Source organism: Marmota monax, unplaced genomic scaffold, assembly GCF_021218885.2.
Source record: "Marmota monax isolate L192 unplaced genomic scaffold, Marmota_monax_Labrador192_F-V1.1 WCK01_AAM20220418_F8-fsc00104, whole genome shotgun sequence".
NCBI classification, from domain to species: Eukaryota; Metazoa; Chordata; class Mammalia; order Rodentia; family Sciuridae; genus Marmota; species Marmota monax.
The window spans coordinates 3,505,344-3,523,276 of NW_026693836.1; the positions used below are offsets into that span (position 1 = coordinate 3,505,344).

Consider the following 17,933-nt stretch of genomic DNA (forward strand, 5'->3'; position numbering starts at 1 on the left):
TATAACTGGGATTGTCTAGTTTAAGAGCTTGCAGCAATATTTGTGATTTTGAAACTTTTGGAACAAGAAGAAACTCAAAAGGTTTTTGTCCAGATGCATTTCACATGTTAGAGAACCTTGAGAGATCAGGCCCAAGAGTCAGGACTAGTTGCCAGCTGTACAGATAAGAACTCAGGCCTGCAGACTCCCAGCCCATTTTCCTACCATCAAGGAAGCGGGGGTATGGGAGCAGTCAGTGAGTAGTCAAGCTTTGGATTACCTGACATCCAGGAGAGACTAAGAAGTTCTTTCTCAGTAGATTAGCTTGTTTGGACAGATGAGCAGAGTTCTTGCCAGATTCACAGGGCTGGGAACAGAAATTGAAGTCAGGATCTGCTGCATTCGGAGGTTGGGACCCTGAAATGCCATTCCTTGGGAGTAAGGGGTGATGCAGAATTAAACTAGCCCGCACAGGAACTAGAGTCCTAGTTTGCATCATTCAGTGCCATTGGAATGAAGGAGGTCTGGCATTGCCAGTGTCTTTAGTTTGTCTACCTGCCTGCTAGAATTAAAAATAAGTCCTCTCTGGAGGAAGGTGTCACTGGCTACAGCCTCAGATTTGTGCTCTGGTTTTTCATATAAGGTATTTAGAACTTAACTCAGAGATTCAGATGTGCAGGAAAACCAAGGGAAAAAAATCAGAATGGAAACAGACCTATAGGAAATCCACTTCAGACACCCATTTTAAATCATTACTAATGAGTTCAAAGAGTTATGAAAATGTGGAGAATTTCACAGAACTGGAAACTTCATAAAAGAGTCAAACAAATTCTCAAACAGCAGGTGCAAAAAATTTTATTTCAGCTGACGTTCATTGAAGGCCCTCGGTAAGCTAGGATGTGGGCTTGATAGCAGAGAGCTGCCAAGGGACATGGTCCCTTCCTCATGGATCTCACTCCTTGGTGGCAAAGCAAACACATAAGATGATACTGAGGATCAAACCCAGGGCGTCACACACTACAGGCAAGTGCTCTACCATTGGGCCACAGCCCCAGTCCTTAGGTTTTATTTTGAGACAGGGTCTCATCAAATTGCTGAGGCTGGCCTTGAACTTGCTGTCCCTCAGCTTCAGCTTCCCCAGTCACTGTAATTACAGGCATGCATCTGGCTATACTGAAATTTTTAAACCTGTATCTGGGGGTATTTTTTTTTTTGGTGGTGGCTTTTGTTGTTTTTATTCTAATTTGTTATATATGACAGCAGAATGCATTACAATTCATATTACATATATAGAGCACAATTTTTCATCTCTGTATACAAAGTATATTCACACCATTCGTGTCTTCTTCATACATGTACTTAGAGTAGTTATGTCTTCCTCATTCCACTATCTTTTTTTTTAACCCCCTTGCCCCCTCCCTCCCCTTTGCCCTATCTGGCATGTGTGAGGCCCTGGGTTTGATCCTCAGCACCACATATAAACAAATAAATAAATAAAAATAAAAGATTCATTGACAACTTTAAATGAATAAGACCTAAACTGAGCTGGGAATGTAGCTCAGTGGGAAAGTGCCCCTGAGTTCAATCCCTAGTACAGGAAAGAACAGTTTCTGTTTTCACTTAATCTCACCAGACATACATGATCTGCGCAGCATGGCCCATAGCCATTGAGATAACTGGAGTCACCTGATACAGTCTATTACCCTAGGGTGAACAAAGTCAAATTGTTATTTTATCTTTGGAGGAATAATAAACATTTGGTTGAGCATGGCTTCTTTTTTGGTTTATGTGTTCTTCTGATATTTTATCATTTGACTTTGTCCCTCAGCACTGTGTGTCAACTCTAACGGTGTCTGTTTTAGAGCCAATACCTCTTAAGTTAATGAAAAAAAAAATGATACTGAGAGGGAGTAATCAGAAAGCTAGATAGGAAAGCAAGAGTGTGGTTATTCTAGAAACCAAGGAAGGTGTTTCCAGATGGAGCAATAAGCTCTGTTATTCTCTGCCACTATGATTAGGGTGGATCAGAGCTTACTGGATTTAATTAAACCACGGGTGATCGTGGCAGGAGGGATTTTATTGCAGAAGTAGGAGCCAGATGGCCGTGGGTGAAGAGTGAGTGGGAGGTGAGGAAAGGAAATGATGCGAATAGACAATTTCTTCAGTTTTTTTTCCTTTTCAGAAAAATCTCTCTTCCCAATAAGTGGAAGAATGAGTAACAATCTATGTAGTAACCGTAAGGAAGGTTGAGGTCCAGAGAGATTTTGGAATAGGACAGTTCTGAACAAACTTAAATGCTGATGGAGTAAGAAGGTAGAGAGGAGGCTGGGGTGTGGAGTCCAGCCAGCTCAAAGCACTGCCTGGGAAAGGTACAGAGGTTCTGGGAGAGGCCTGTCCTGTCGGGAAGCAGTGGGGCCTTGACTGACTGGAAGGCGGGCTAGGTTGTAGAGGATCTGTGAGAGCTAATGAGGTGTGCAGGCTAAATACTGGAACATGGGAGCCATGGCAGGTGCCTGAGCAGGATGAACCCGGTGGTTCCAAGAGTTCATCCTTAGGGTGGTGTGTTGGCGAGAGTAGAGGCAGGGAGAGAACCATTAGCTGGGCACAGAGAGAAGGTTCTGATCAGGGAACAGAAGGGAAGAGAAGCCGGTATTTCTGAGAAGGCACAGAACAAATAAAAAGCAGCACTTTTTGATTAGAAGATTACCCTAAAGGATGGTGAAAGGTGATATCAAGTGCTTAGGTCAGGGGTCAGCAGACTTTCCTGTGAGGGTGGGATAGCAGAGTCTTTCTGTCATTGTAGGTTACACAGTCCCTGTTGTGGCTACTCAGCTCTGCCAAATTAAACAATATGTACAAGATGGGTTGTGAACAGATTTGACTCAGGGGCAGCAGTTTGCCTACCCCTGGGCTAACACTAACAGTGGAGGTGTTAGGAAGTGGGTAGGTTCCTAGTGTCTTAGAAGGTAGGACCAACAAAATGTTCTGATTGGATGTGGAAGAATAAGGGAAAGATTAGAATCCAGGACACAAACAAGGTTGCAAGCAGTGGGTGGAGGTGAGGCCATGCACTGCTTTGATGAAGCCTAATGAAGGAGCAGGTTTTGAATGACAACCAGATAGTCCTGCTTGACCATGTTAAATCGGAGGTGCTCTATGGCTTACAGGATGTGCCAAGTATATAGTGGGGTATGGTATCTGGAGATCGCAGGGTGAGTTGGAGCTATAAATATTGTGGTCTTTCAAAAAACAGATGGCGTGGAAAGCTGCAGGACTGGAGGGGTTTCCAAGGGAGTGAGTTTTAGTGGGGCGAAGTCTACAAGGGGACTCAACATGGAGAATAGAAGAGACAGAGAGCTGGGGGTGGAGAGGAGAAGGAGAAGCGTGTGCTACATGAATGAAAGGCAGGGGATCCTGTAAAGCAGTCCTGTGTCAATATAATAACCTGTGTTAAATGTTGCCAAAAGGGCAAGTGAGGTTAGGATTGAGACTTAGATAAACCCTACAATTGGGGTGTCATAGTGTCCCCTAAAAAGTGCTGAACTCTTTACCCCCTGGACCCTAGAACAAGACCTTATTTGGAGATAGAATTGCTGAAGATGTAATAAGTTAACATGAATTCATTCTGGAGTAGCATGGGCCCCTGCTCCAGTACAACCGGTGTCCTCCTACAAAGAAAAAAATGTGAACAGACATGGCAGAGATTCTACACTCGGGAGAAGATGGCCACATGGCCACAGAGGCTGAGCTTGGAGCTGTGCTGCCACAGGGAACTCTGTAAGAGACGAGGAAGGGTCTGGGAGGGAGCAGGACTGTGGCAACACCTTGACTTTGAAATTCTAGCCTCCAGAACTGTGAGAGAAAATATTTCTGTTGTTTTAAACTATTTAGTTTGTGGGATTTGGTTGCCACAACTATAAGAAACTAATACAGGTGTATAGAGATAAATCAAGATTCAACCTAATTAGAAGAATAAACCTCTTCCAGGTGTGAATATTAATGTGGTTTTCTTAGCCAGGCCAGAGTTGGTAATCATAGCTCCTTTATTCCTACATTGATATTTTTCAAAGTTTCTCTTTTTTTCTTGTAAAATATACACAACATAAAATTCTACCTTTTAAACCATTTTTAGGCATGTAGTTTTCTGTGACATTAAGTACATTAAGTTCATGTTGCTCTACAGTCACCACCATTATCCATGTTCTGAATTCTTTCATCTTCCCAAACTGAAACTCCAAACCCTATGCCCATTAAACAACTGCTCCTTCCCCAGCTCCTGGGAGCTGCCATTTCCTGTCTCTAAGAATTTGTCAATTTTAAGCCAGGTGCAGTGGTGTACAACAGTTACTTGGGAGACTAAAGCAGGAGGATTATAAGTTTAAAGCCAGCCTGCACAACTTAAATTGTGAGATCCTGTTGCAAAATACAAAGTACTGGTGGTATAGCTCAATGGTAGAACACCCCTGGATTCAATCCTAGTACAAAAAAAGAAGCAACAACAACAACAAAAAACATTTATCTACTCTGGATAGATCACATAGTTAATCATACATTTGTCTTTTGTGTTTGCCTTATTTCTCTTAGCATAACGTTTTTAAGGTCCATTTATATTGTAGCTTGTTTTAAGATTTCATTCCTTTTTAAGGCTGAATAGCATTCTCTTGTAAGTTTATGCCATGTTTTATTTATACATTCATCCATCAAGGGATACTTGAGTTGGCCCTTGTGAATATTGCTACTGTGAACATCTGTACAAGTCCCTGCTTTCAGTTCTCCTGGGCATATACCTGGAAGTGGAATTGCTAGATTCTTTTCCAAGTTGAAAAAGGTTTTCCTTTTAGTGGTCTTTTAGCCTCTTTACCTTCAGCAGACTTAAGGCTGTTGAGCTGGTTTGGGGTCATCTCTCTTCAGGCTCTTCATCGCACAGAGGTGAGGCCAAAGCAGAGAATGCCTTATCTGAGGTCCCACAGCCACTTGATGGAGGGCACAGTGTCTCCCTCAGATTTCAGATGTTTTTCACATGTGAAAAGATACAGGTTTAATTTCTGTGGCTTCGGAAACCTGGACCCACCTGTGGGTGAAAATTGCCAGTTGGTAAGCTTTAGCTGTACCCAGGGAGGGAGCCCATAGTTGACCAGGAGGCCCTTAGTTCAGGATGATCACGGAGGTTTGTATTTTCTTCCCTTGTCCTTGTTTCTTACCCTGATTGCTCTTCCTTCGATAGAAGCCCAGCTCCTTGGATGTTCTGAAATGCTGACTGCACCTTCCTCAGTCCTTCTCATATTGTCATCCTCCCAATCACCCCTTTATCATTTGTGCAGGATTTTGGTAGTGACGCTTCCTTCCCCACCCTGAGGTGACTTCTGTGTCCTCCCACGTGGCACCCTGACTCCCATTCTCTGCATCATCTCCAAGGACTTGCACCTCCTCTCACTTCATCCATGTACTCCCACTGCCTCCTCCCTCCAAACTGGTTATCTGGAACTAAAGTCAAACAGCCTACTACTCCCTGCCTCCGCCATCTACCCTCAGAAGACCTCCCCCACTGCTTTCAGAGAAAATGAAAGCTTGTCATGAGAACATTCTCAGCTTCCTGTCATCAGACCTACCAGATGTCCCCATGGCAGGACCAGCTTTTTCCCCTTTCCCTTTCTACTTTGTGAATTCTTTAGAGTCCCATGCAAACAGCCCATGCCCAGATCTTGTTCATCATATGCCTTGGGATAAAGCATAGCATGCGCATAGTGAGTGCTCAGGATGCTCATGCAGAAAGGAGGAATGGGGTGGCTTGTGTGTCCTTGTGCAGAACCAGACTTAGTTCTCCAGGGCAGTCTGACTAAGGATGGGGAATTAAAGGCACAGTTTTTATTTAAACACTCTTCAGTTCTGATGTGGAAGTTAAAACCTGGAGACTCAAAATTCTACCAAAGACATTATTCATTGTAAAATAGAAGTGAGAATCAGTGTAGAGAGCTTATGGCACTGGTATAGTCAGTGGCACAATTACTCTCCACCTCCGTTGTTTTTCTTTTCTCCTTTTTCTGCTTTTCCTCCCCTTCTCCATTCAGTGCTGATGGCCTCCAGTAGAGCGGGAGAGAGGTCTTGGCTGGAGGTGTGGGTGCATTCAGAAACACCAGCAGGTGGTGCTCTGGGACTGCTTTATTACTAGCCTTTTTTTTTTTTTAATGTTCTGTTCTTGAAGTTTAGAGTGTAGACAAGCAACTGTTGGCAAGATTTTCGCCTGAAACAGAAAATGAAAAATAAAACCAACAAGAATAAAAAATGTTAAACAAAGTGGGCAAATCTTTCTTTATTTCTCTTAAGTAGTTTCACAGAAACTTAGTTAGAAGAGTCCTTGAGGCTGCCAGATAGGTTTCCTTAGCATTACCTGAGGGGGCTTGAGAAAATACAGGGTCCTGAGTCCCATCGAGACCATTAGGTTGGAATCTCTGGAAATTTCATCAGCTTCACAGGAGATTCTGCTGCTTCCAGCCTGGAATGGAGTCCAACATGGGCACCATTCTTGCAGACTGCTGTTTCTCAAATTCTGTGTTCATGCAATCAGCTGGGCATCTTGTGAAAATGTAGACTCCAATTCAGTAGGCCTGATGGGGGCCTCCAATTCTGCATTTCTAACAACCTCCCAGGAGATAACTGAAGTTACTGTTCTGTGGATCAAACCAATCTTTGAGAAGCAAGAATCCAGAGCCAGGTTTGGCAAACCATGATACCCATGCTCAGGCCAAACCTATTCTCTTTATGTAAATAAAGCTTTTTTGGACACAGCTTTCCTCATTTATTTATACTTTATCTGCGACTGCTTTTATACCATAATGGCAGAGTTGAATAGTTGTAACAGAAACTGTATGGCTCACAAAGCCTCTAGTATTTACTCTTCAGCTCTTTAAAGGAAAACCTTTGTAGACCCCTATCTAGAATCCTAAAGACACGTACCACCACTAGTTGACAAGACTCCACGGAGGGAACTCCCTGCCTTAATTTCTGTTTTCATGCAGACCTGAGTGAAGTCTCTTCCTTTGCTGCCCTGTGGGAATCCATCCTCCCCTACTCAAAAGCCTTTTATCCTCTGAATTCTCAGCCATCTAAGACATCAAAATAAACAACAAGCTCACAAATGAGAAAGTAGAAAGAACTGAGGCTGGAAGAGTGTTTTGGGTTGAATGGTGTCCCCTAAAAATTCATGTCATTCTGTAACCTCAGAATATGATATTATTTGGAAATGGGGTCATTGTATATGTAATTAATATGACAATGTCATAGCAGTTAGAGTGGTTTCTAATCCAATGACTGAGTCTTAACATAGTAAGATTTTGTTTTGTTTTAATTTTTATTACCTACCTATACTTTAAGACATAGTTCAGGTATTGGTTACCTCTTTTATGAAGTTTTTGTGGCCTTCCCAGAAATTTTCTATTCCCTCAGTGTTCAGTACCTACATATTCTATGCTTTGGCTATTTAATTCTTCATCCTTTGTGATCTTGGGACAGATCTTGCACTTGGTCTGAGAGGGCTTGTGTTCTGTCTGCTTCATGGCGCAAAACAGGTCCCTGGGAGTTGTTTCTGAGTAAATTCACCTATCTGTGTTTGAACCCGTAAGACAAGACCATATACATTCCAGAGAGGAGTGATTCATCCTACTTGGATGGTTCTCTGCCTTAGATAGAGTGGCAGGGATTTACCATGGAGGGAGGGTATATTGGATCACCTTTAAGGATCCTTCCACCTGGGGGTTCTGTTATTCTAACTACAGCCCCTTCCAGAAACAACAGAAATTTTTAAGCAAATAGACTGAAAATTGTTGGAACAACTGCTTAGTGTCTCACTGTCTTAGAAGAGCTCAGTACTAACTGATACATCCTACAAAATAGTACAATCACGGTTTTAAGAGAAGCTGAGCATCTCAGACCTAACATGTAGTAGACGGAGCCTATGAACAAATCACTCTCAAAGCACTGCATGTCTTCTATGTTCCTTGTTTGGATGAAAGGATTCTAAAGACTATAATTTAATGCTTTCTGGATTTCTGTTTCAGTTGAATTGATGTTACTACCTTGTTAAAGACTCACTGAAAGTTGGCTGTCTTATTTTTGGCGGGCAGGAAAGCAGTTTAGCTTGGGGAAAATCAGGAAATGGAGTATTCAACTACATTCCTACAGAGGTGATCAGGGTATAAGATGATTTAGGAAAAACGAAAATACCCAATATGTAATACCTTTAAATATTTGTTTTTCTAATTACAGTAAACTTTTCTGAACTGTTCATTGGTACTAATCATTGCATAGCTTGGGCATGTTAGAAAAATTGCCACAGACCATAAACAGTCACTTTTTAATTTAGGAGAACAGTTTGAGGTAAAATGCTGTTATTCAAATAGCTTTGAAACAAAAGTGACATACAAAACATTTCACAAGCCCAAGTTAGAAATAAATTTCCCTGTGGTTCCCAGAGGAAATGCCAGGCTTTCTTAGTTGTGAAAGCAGCACAGTCATGCAGTTCCATTTTTATACTAATGGACAACCATCAGAGTAGTCGGGGATTGAATGAGCATTGTTTCTCTTTAGAGCCAACTCTGAATTATGCAGCCAAAATTCAACTAATCGTAGCCTGCCACACATGACTTGGTGTACCCTTTGCAAATTGGGTTAATAATTTTGAGAAACCCTATTCCATGCCAGAACCCCACAGTAATACTGTCTTGGTGAGAGGGCTTTATAAAGTTTCAGGGCCATTTTGTTCAATTCCCCCTTTTTAGGGATTCCTAATGTGGGTCCTAATAGCATTGGGCGTCCATGAATGGGGACAGGAAAATAAATAACAGCTTTATTTTTCATTCACTTCTCACTAAAATTTAACACTAAAAAATTGTATGTAGGTAATAACATATAGTAGTGTCACCACCAAAATCACAGGTACCCTGGAATATTGTTTATTCTTCACTACTTCAAATGTATGATAGTTATTAGACCATCTAGTGGATCCTTCATGTGTTTTTAAAATGTTTTGATAACTTTACATGAATGTAATCCCATTTTCCCTGTGAATATATGTGTATTAATTATGCACTTAAAATATTTTAATTAACTTTTTAATTGGTGCATTATAATTTTACATAATAGTAGAATTCATTCTGACATATTCCTACACATACATAATATAATTTGGTCAGTTCTGTTCCCCAGCATCTCCCCTATCCCTCCTTGCCTCCCTCCCCCTGGTCTTCCTCCTCTAATCTACTGATCTCCTTTCTGTTAAAAAAAAAAAAAATTGTTTCCATGAAACAATGACTGAGGAACTTTCACAAAACCAAGGACAGCCAGGAGACAGGACAACTAACTACATTGGGTGCTGGCACTGTGTCTTGGGACAGAAAGAGGACAATGATGGAAAAACTGTGAAATCCAGATGAAAGTCAGGAGCATGGTTCACAGTGGTGTGCCAATATCCGTTTCTTACAGGGGGAATGGTGAGGAGGTCATGGGAACTATACTGTCTTCTGTGCAGCTGCAGTTAGTGAGAGCTGTGGGGTGGGCTCTGATGGCCACTCCCACAGATGCTGGGGTGGGGGTTTGCATCATCTCAAGGCCATCGTGGCCTCTTCCAGGTACCACTCCAAAGAACTGTGGAGACAGGCCACTCCAAAGGTAAGGAGAGTTTTTCCAGAGAAGTAAATTGAAGTAGAGTATATTAGGATGCAAAAGGCATGGTTCTAGGGTGAGAGGTATTACCAGCTTACCAGCTTTGTGATCTGGGGCCAGAAACTGCTCTGAGCTTCCTCTCTTCCTTTGGGCAATGGAGCAATCCATATAGCTCTGCTAGGGTCATTGTGAGAGCTAAAAATAACCACTCACCTGGCTAGCCCTTCTATTGGTTTTGGTGTATTTGATGTATTTGCCTATTACATGCCAGGTACCATGCGAAGCATTTTTCATAAGTGATCTAATTTAATCTTCCCCACATCCGTATTCATGTCCATTTCATGAGGAGTGACGCTGAGAGTTAGAGGCTTAGTGACCTCACTGTTCCTGAACACAAAACTGAGTTTCAATCAAGCTCAATGCTAGCTTGTGGTCAGATCTTCCTTAGCCTTCCTTCCCTGGCGGGCCAGGCTCCAAGTCGCCCCTCACATTTATTGACTCCAAATCCCCTCTCCTCTGTTTTATGTGTACCTCATATCCAGAAGCCCTCTTCTCAATTCTGTTGCCCGTGGTGGTTGGCTTCTCTGGACTTCAGGTTGTTCAACTGTAAAATGAGGGGGCTGGATTGTTGGATCTTCCTGGTTTGTTCTAGCACTAATGGTTCCTTCCATTTCTGTGAATTTGCACTGCTTTTTCCAGCTGTCTTATTGAGATAATCACTGAAGCCAGAATTTTTCTAATTTGTTTTGGGTGAAGTTAGGTGTTTCTTTGACATTTTACCAGATTCTAGAGAGTAAAGAAAATCAGAGTTTTAATCCTTAGTTTCTTCTTAAACCTATAATAAATGATTTTTCAAAAAAAACCCAGCAGTCTGTTATGACATTCACTTGGGTTTTTTTAAAGAGAGAGAGAGAGAGAGAAAGAGAGAATTTTAATATTTATTTTTTAGTTTTCGGCGGACACAACATCTTTGTATGTGGTGCTGAGGATCGAACCCGGGCCACACGCATGCCGGGCGAGCCTGCTACCGCTTGAGCCACATCCCCAGCCCTCACTTGTTTTTTTTAATTGGAATTTTTTTTTTTTCAGAGATTGATCTTTAGGACATGGGAGTGATTTTATTTATTTTTTTCTTTTCCTTCTATGATTAGAAAGAAAATACTGTGTCACATTGTTGTTGACTATTTCAAATTAATATCTGTCAAATTAAGTTTTGGTTACATTTTGCCTGGACAGGTGCATTTAGCCATAAGCAATTGTCACTAAGTAATAAGCTCAGTTTCCATAAGTGACAGGGGCATGCACATTTGTCTCAAAATGAGAAGAAGTGAGCCACACATAGCAGATTAGGTGACTGTTACTACCAGGCAGGGGCCTGTTAAGCTTATGTTTTGCTCTCTTGTTTTTCAGTTTTTCCCCTACATCCTGTTACTATTTGCCATCCTCCTGTACCTGCCCACGTTGTTCTGGCGTTTCACAGCTGCTCCTCATCTTTGCTCAGACTTGAAGTTTATCATGGAAGAACTTGACAAAGTTTACAACCGAGCAATTAAGGCTGCAAGGAGTGCACGTGACCTGGATCTCAGAGATGGTGCCTGCCCAGTTCCAGGTGTTAATGAGAACATAGGGCAAAGGTAACTTAGCCCCTAGCAGGTAGCTCAACAGGTTCAGTAGTACTCATTCTCTGCCTTTCTCCTGCCAGTCTGCCATTTACACTGCTTGTAAATTAAAGGGGAGAGGCGTCATCCACCCAGGGACAGTCTATGGGAGCCAGAAACACCCACTCTCCCCAAAGTGTATCCACCCATATGTTCCCAACATCTATCCTATCAAGACACCATCCTTGTTAAGTAAAATGTCGGCATCTCCTTTTTATATGCAGTTCTCACAGGGGCAGCAGATGAAGGTACTGTATACAGCTTCCTCTGTGGAAAAGCACAGAGGATTTTGAGAATCAAACTTAGAGAATTGTGAAAGAAATGGAAAAAAAAAGTTGGTAGTGCCTTGTCTTCTTGTATTCTTCCTCTAGTTCTTGTTATTAACAGTAATGATAATAGCTGTACTTTTTTTTTGAATACGTAGTATATTCCAGACACTGTGTTGTGGTCTTTGAGTACATTTTCTCATTTAACTCTCAGAACAACATTTTTAACGAAGTGTATTTATTTACTCCACTTACCTATTTTTTCCAGATAAAAGCACTGTCCCAATAGCTGTAAGTGAGACAGCTGGGCTCAGAACCATCTCAATTGGGCCCCACAGGCCTGTGCCCTCGAGTGTCTCCAGACCTTCTCTGCTTAAGGCTTATGTGTTGCAATTGAGCTGAACATTTCTTTAGCTTATTCTGTGGAATAATGTATTCTGTGAAAAAACTGTAGTTAACCAAAGCAGTAGTTCCTACTTAGGAACTGATTATTTAACAGACAATTAAGTTCTAGTATTATTCTAAGAATTTCTGAGTACTAACTCACTTAATTAACTAGACTTTCTTTAAAATATTAAGAGGAAAGGTATTTTGCTATTTCTTTTCTTACTCCCACTTTTTCAACTTGAATGTTATTCCTTACTACCCTAATAAAGTTATAGGTAGAGAAGTATGGGTGTTTGAAATTTTTAGTGACATTGTTGGATGTTTTTATGTCTTTAATATTTGAGTATCTAAATTATTTTCATTTGTTTCCTTTTCTTTTTAGTTTGTGGGAGATATCTGAAAGCCACTTCAAGTACCCAATTGTGGAACAGTACTTGAAGACAAAGAAAAATTCCAGTAATTTGATTGTCAAGTACATTGGCTGCCGGCTGATAACACTCACTGTCATACTGTTAGCATGCATGTACCTGGGGTATTACTTCAGCCTGTCCTCACTCTCAGATGAGTTTGTGTGCAGCATCAAATCAGGGATCCTGAGAAACGACAGCACTGTCCCCGATCAGTTTCAGTGCAAGCTCATCGCAGTCGGCATCTTCCAGTTGCTCAGCTTCATTAACCTCATGGTGTATGTGCTGCTGGCCCCTGTGGTTGTCTATACACTGTTTGTTCCATTGCGACAGAAGACAGATGTTCTCAAAGTGTATGAAATTCTGCCCACGTTTGATGTTCTGCATTTCAAGTCTGAAGGGTACAACGACTTGAGCCTCTACAATCTTTTCTTGGAGGAGAATATAAGTGAACTCAAGTCATACAAGTGTCTTAAGGTACTGGAGAATATTAAAAGCAGTGGTCAGGGGATCGACCCAATGCTACTGCTGACTAACCTTGGCATGATCAAGATGGATATTGTGGATGGCAAATCTCCCATGTCGGCAGAGACCAAGGGAGAAGCCCAGATGGCAGAGCTCAAAGGTAGGCTTGGCTCTCAGGGCAGAGGCTGTGGAGCCACAGCGTACTCTGCAGCAGCCCGTTATGAATATTGACCATCTTTACCCCATCGGTCATCTGAACCATCATTGTCCTATTATGGTCCCTGGGGAGTCCAAGACTGGAAGGGAGAGGGAATGAATTGGTGCCACCCCAAATTTCCAAAGATGATCACTTTGTGCTTTTTCTGGTTTTTCTGTCTTCCTTCTCTGACTCTCTCTCTGTCTCATATTCTGCCTGCTGCCCCAGCACCCCTCCTTATTGTCTTTCTTGCTTTTATTTGTCTTGTCTTACTGGCTTTTCTCTCTGTACCTCTGACCCATTTATTGTTCTCCAACTTTTTCTTTTAAAAGGAACCAAGAGAGTTATTGATTTAATTGTTGCCTTGACCTAACTCGCTGCTTTGAAATTAGGCTAAGGAGTAAAGCAAAGTAGATAAAAAGGATCTTTTAGAAGAGAAGTTACTTAGTATTGATACTTCTTGCTACATGCCTTTTGTAAATATTTGCTTTCAATTTTGACAGATTTGGACATACACAGTGAAACTAAAACAAGTAATGGAGAGAAGAATGCTCGACAGAGACTTCTAAATTCTTCTTGCTGATGATTTTGTTCTTGAACTACCAATCTGTGACTTCTGTGACATGAATTCATTTTGGCTAAAGCACCCTGGTTGGGTTCACAGCTGATCTGTGGTAAATGAATGGGTCTTGGTAGAGAGATTGAGCTTGTCTTACCGAGGAACATAATGGGCAGCAAGATATTATGAAGAATGGTTTGTGACTTTCTTATGAGAAGCAACATGAAGATTGCAAACTCTAGCAAATATACATGTGTTAAGTCTTCATCAGTGAAAAGAGGAAGGATTAGTAAGAGCAGTGAAGAGCCATTCAGAGCTTCGGAAAAACAGCTTTCAGTACCCATGCTACCACAAGACCGAGAGCTACTAGAAAGCAGGCACTTTGGGAGGTTTGTTTTATGAAATAATAATAAACATGTCAGAATATAAGTTAATATGAATCTTCTTACATGCCCTTACTGACTTGGACAAGAAAAGCCTTCACTGGATAATTGAGGACCACTAGGTTGACCTGAGCCTGGCAGGGTCCTCAGCTGGGTATAGTCTGGTGTCTTGGCTCTCATCCACTTGATCCGTCTCCACAGTTCCTCGTCAGCCTTGGCCAGTTGTGGCCCTCTCACCACTGTGTGTTTCACTCTGCTGTGAAGGGTCCAAGTGCTCATCTGGCTGAAAACTTAGTTAATGAGATAGATTATAAAGGGTGCTCAGTTAATACCACAGTGACCTCAGTTCAAGAAAAAAGGCTTTGGAAGAGAGCCCAAAGGACAAATCTGAGATTACAGAAGAAGCAAATTCAGTCACTTTCAAAGAGGTTATCTATAGAGCGTTGTCAAACACATCTAAAACAGAATTCTACTCAAATATTATCAGAACACAGGAATGTTTACGGTCAAGGACACTTGGCCTAATATGATTAGAGCACATAAATGACATTTGACATATGGTGTTCTTGGAGCCAGCAGTATATTTTATTTGTATTTAAGCACAGCTTCTAAAAATGTGTTTTCACTCATACAATGTCAGAATTGAGAATTTTTGAGAAGAACATCCTAGTATTGATGGAAAATTGTAACATAAATGTTACAAATGGTTGAATAAGAATGGATACACTATTTCATAAATATTTAAGGCTAACTCATAATATGTTAAAAAAAACTTCACATTTCTGCCATGTAAATATATTGTATGTTCCCATTTTATACACAAAAACCTCTAATCTTTGGTTCTTCCAATTTAATTCTTACAACGTTAATACATTGCTTACACGAGTAGCCCTCAGGAAGCTCAGAGTTTACTTTTGGCCCTCGAGGAGAGTTGTTTACCTAATCTGATAGCATTCTGGTGAAGAACAGAAGTTGTATAAGCTGCTATCTGCCTTTCAGAATATACAGAAAAGCAGATTTTATTTGTACTTCTGTGACAGCTGAAGAGGACAGCTAATGACAAAATATCAAGGATGCAATCAGTGCTTTAAATTATTGTCCATTGCATGATATTTATTACTCTTGAATTATAGTGTGACTTAGAAATGGCAGTAATCTAAGTCATTGATTTTGCTACTTTTATATTGTTGTATCTGAGATAATCTACCATAATTCTCTGCTTTCTTTATTGAAAATTTGAAAAAATTTTTAAAATATATTTTTCTAAGTTATGATTTTTTTTTTCAGAAGCAGCATCTTCCCTGTGGACTACCCCTAATTTGTATTTTGAAATGGTAAAAATGGATATTTTGGGGAAACTAGGAACTCTCCAAGTCCTACCACGTATAATACTTTCATCAGAGTTCAAATAATTAGGGGCCTTGACCTCTGCTTCACTTAATTTTCCCAGTCTCACTTTCTGAATTCCAGTAGGATCTGCAGTATCCCAGGAATCAACTAGGCACTTAGCCATGCAGATACAAATAGGAAGGACCCATGTTGGAAGACTTGAGAATCTCGTAAAAGACTACTAAGAAGAGAAATATCACCCACAATAAAAGCCCTGCTAGAAAATCATCAAATGCTCCATGTTCTTGGGAGACATCATATTGTCTCTCCCCCAACCCCACCTGCCCCCACATAGCTGATTTTAAGAATATAGTTATAATTTTTCCTAGAGGCAGATGAACCTCTTAATAGTCACAAAACCTCTAGGTTGACGTTTGGGCAAAACAATATCATAGATTGTGATTTTGAACAATTACCCTCTCTACCTTCCTTCAGGGGAGCAGGGAGAATAGCTGTGGAGTAGTTGATGATGAGCAATAGCCATAGCTCTGAAAAGTTGGTGTGGATACCTGGCTACATATCTTGGCCTTGAAAGTTAATTCTTCTAACCACTGAATTGTTGGCTTGGTGGACCGCTTTTGGGAGCCCATCTCTGAGAGCGAGGAGGAATGCTTTCATCAGCACTCACTGCCTTATGAAGGACACACACAGACCCTTAATGGCCACTCCGGGACTGCTGACTTGGTTTCTGGCTCATGTCTCCCTCGGGAACTACTGTGAAGCTGCTGAACCGACTCACAACAATAGTGTGGCAGCTGGGAGCAGCACAAATATTCCTAAAACAGTGTTCCAGCACACCTTTAATTTTATCAAGCAACAGGCAGAGGCCTCTAATATAGAGGTTCTTAAACTATGGGGGGCTATAAACCCCTTTGCAAATATTTTTAAAGCTACAGACCCTCTCATACAGACACCAAAAATTCTATATATGCTTCTACATCATTTGAAACATAACTCCAAGAGGATCTTACCTGTGTATCTGAGGAGAAGCAGCTGTGGCCTCTTGGAAGAGCCAGCCCCTCGTAGAGAATAAGGCTCCTCTGCTCTTGAGGACACTACTTCTGAATCAGGCCTCAGATGTGGGTTTGCTTAATTAAATCTTATTTGTGTATTTTTAAGTAACTGCCTTCATTTACTAGAGTTAGTCCAAAAAAAGTCAGTAAAAGAGTGAATGGAGCAGCAGCAGGCCTGGAGTGAGCAGGCAGCTGTTTTTTCCAAGTCACGAGGCTAATGCCTTGTTGTCTTCTTTAAGTCATTGTCCCATCCAGCCTCACCCAGGTGTGGAGAGGGTGGACATAGCATGGATAAAATGTGTCGTCCTTCTTCAGAGATGTGCTGTGAGAAAGCTAGAAACTTCCATCTGTGTGGTGGGTCTGGTTTGCACATTTATGCTTTGTGTGTGGAAACTCCGTTTATTACATACCCTTTCCCATCCAGAGTGAGCTGAGGTGGCCTTTGTTCCTGTGAAAATCTGAGAAAAAGATTGTCACACACCTTTCCTTTCTAAAAGCCTTTGGGTTTGGTTTATTTTGCTTATGTCAGTCTAGGTTAAATAGGAGATCTATGGGGGTGTGGGGATTATCTACTGCTGTATCACCACAAGTTCCTGAAATAGTGACTCATACATAATAAGTATCCTATAAGTACTTGTTGAATAAATGAGCAAACTAACTGTGAGAACCAACCCTAGTTTGTTGATGACTAGTAATGTATTTTTAAAGGCATATGGTCCTCTGCAAGAGACAGGAGGGAGGGGAGGCTCATTTAACCTCTTGGTAAAGAGAAGTATTTCTGCAAATGACTAGCTCTCCACTGTAAGCACTGATAGTTCTAGCTTATTATTGTGGAGTGAGTCATGACCACTTTCCAAGTTCAGTACAAGTTTGATATTATCTTGCAGTGATTAGAGAAAATGAAGTTTTAAAAGTCCTGGTCTTATCCCCAGAATAAGTCTCTTAAAAGGAGATGTGGATTGAAATTTGCAATTACCAGTAATAGAGGTTTTATCTGAGGGTGAGGTTTTATCTGGGCAATCGCTGGCATTTGACCCTATTTCTCATAGGAACAGTGAACCCTTTTTTAAAAGATCGACAAAGATGTTATTATGTTGTGGAATATGATAGATGTTAATTCGTGATTGGTTTTCCTACCTGCTTATTAAATGTATTGTGTTTCTGGGTCCCCGTTAGCTGTAAAAATACTTTGTCACTAAAGCATGCAATTTGAGCAGTCATTATTCTTCAGGTTCCATAAAGTTATAGAAGTTTCTCATGTCTTGAAGTGTTTTCCTTTTTCCCCTGCCCATCAGAGGAGAAAAATCCTTGTAGGATTCTACAGTGTTATTAGTGTCCCCTACACAAACTGAAACAATCAGCTCCTCTTTCACAAGTTGACTTCTTTAAATCACCATAATTACAATTTAATGGCTTTCAGTAGAGTGATGCTGATTGTGCAAGTTAAATTCTTTTCAGTGGCTGAATTTCTTCAGAACTTCTGAAGAAAAAATATGCACTTTGCTGTGTCATTTGGTAAGAATGCTGCCAACCGATGAAGAACAACTTTAAAAATTAAGTTCATGAATTTTATT

General features: G+C 41.0%; 1 protein-coding gene across 1 annotated transcript in view; it reads left to right on the forward strand.

Annotated features, from left to right (window-relative positions):
* The window catches only part of Panx1 (pannexin 1), a 40,436-nt gene extending 22,823 nt beyond the window's left edge, over positions 1-17,613 (forward strand). Inside the window, exons 3-5 of the mRNA XM_046462388.2 lie at positions 11,047-11,270; positions 12,330-12,979; positions 13,519-17,613. Of these exons, the coding sequence (XP_046318344.1) occupies positions 11,047-11,270; positions 12,330-12,979; positions 13,519-13,598 (954 nt within the window). The 3' untranslated portion in view covers positions 13,599-17,613. The remainder of the gene's footprint in view (positions 1-11,046; positions 11,271-12,329; positions 12,980-13,518) is intronic.
* The last annotated feature ends 320 nt before the right edge of the window (positions 17,614-17,933 follow it).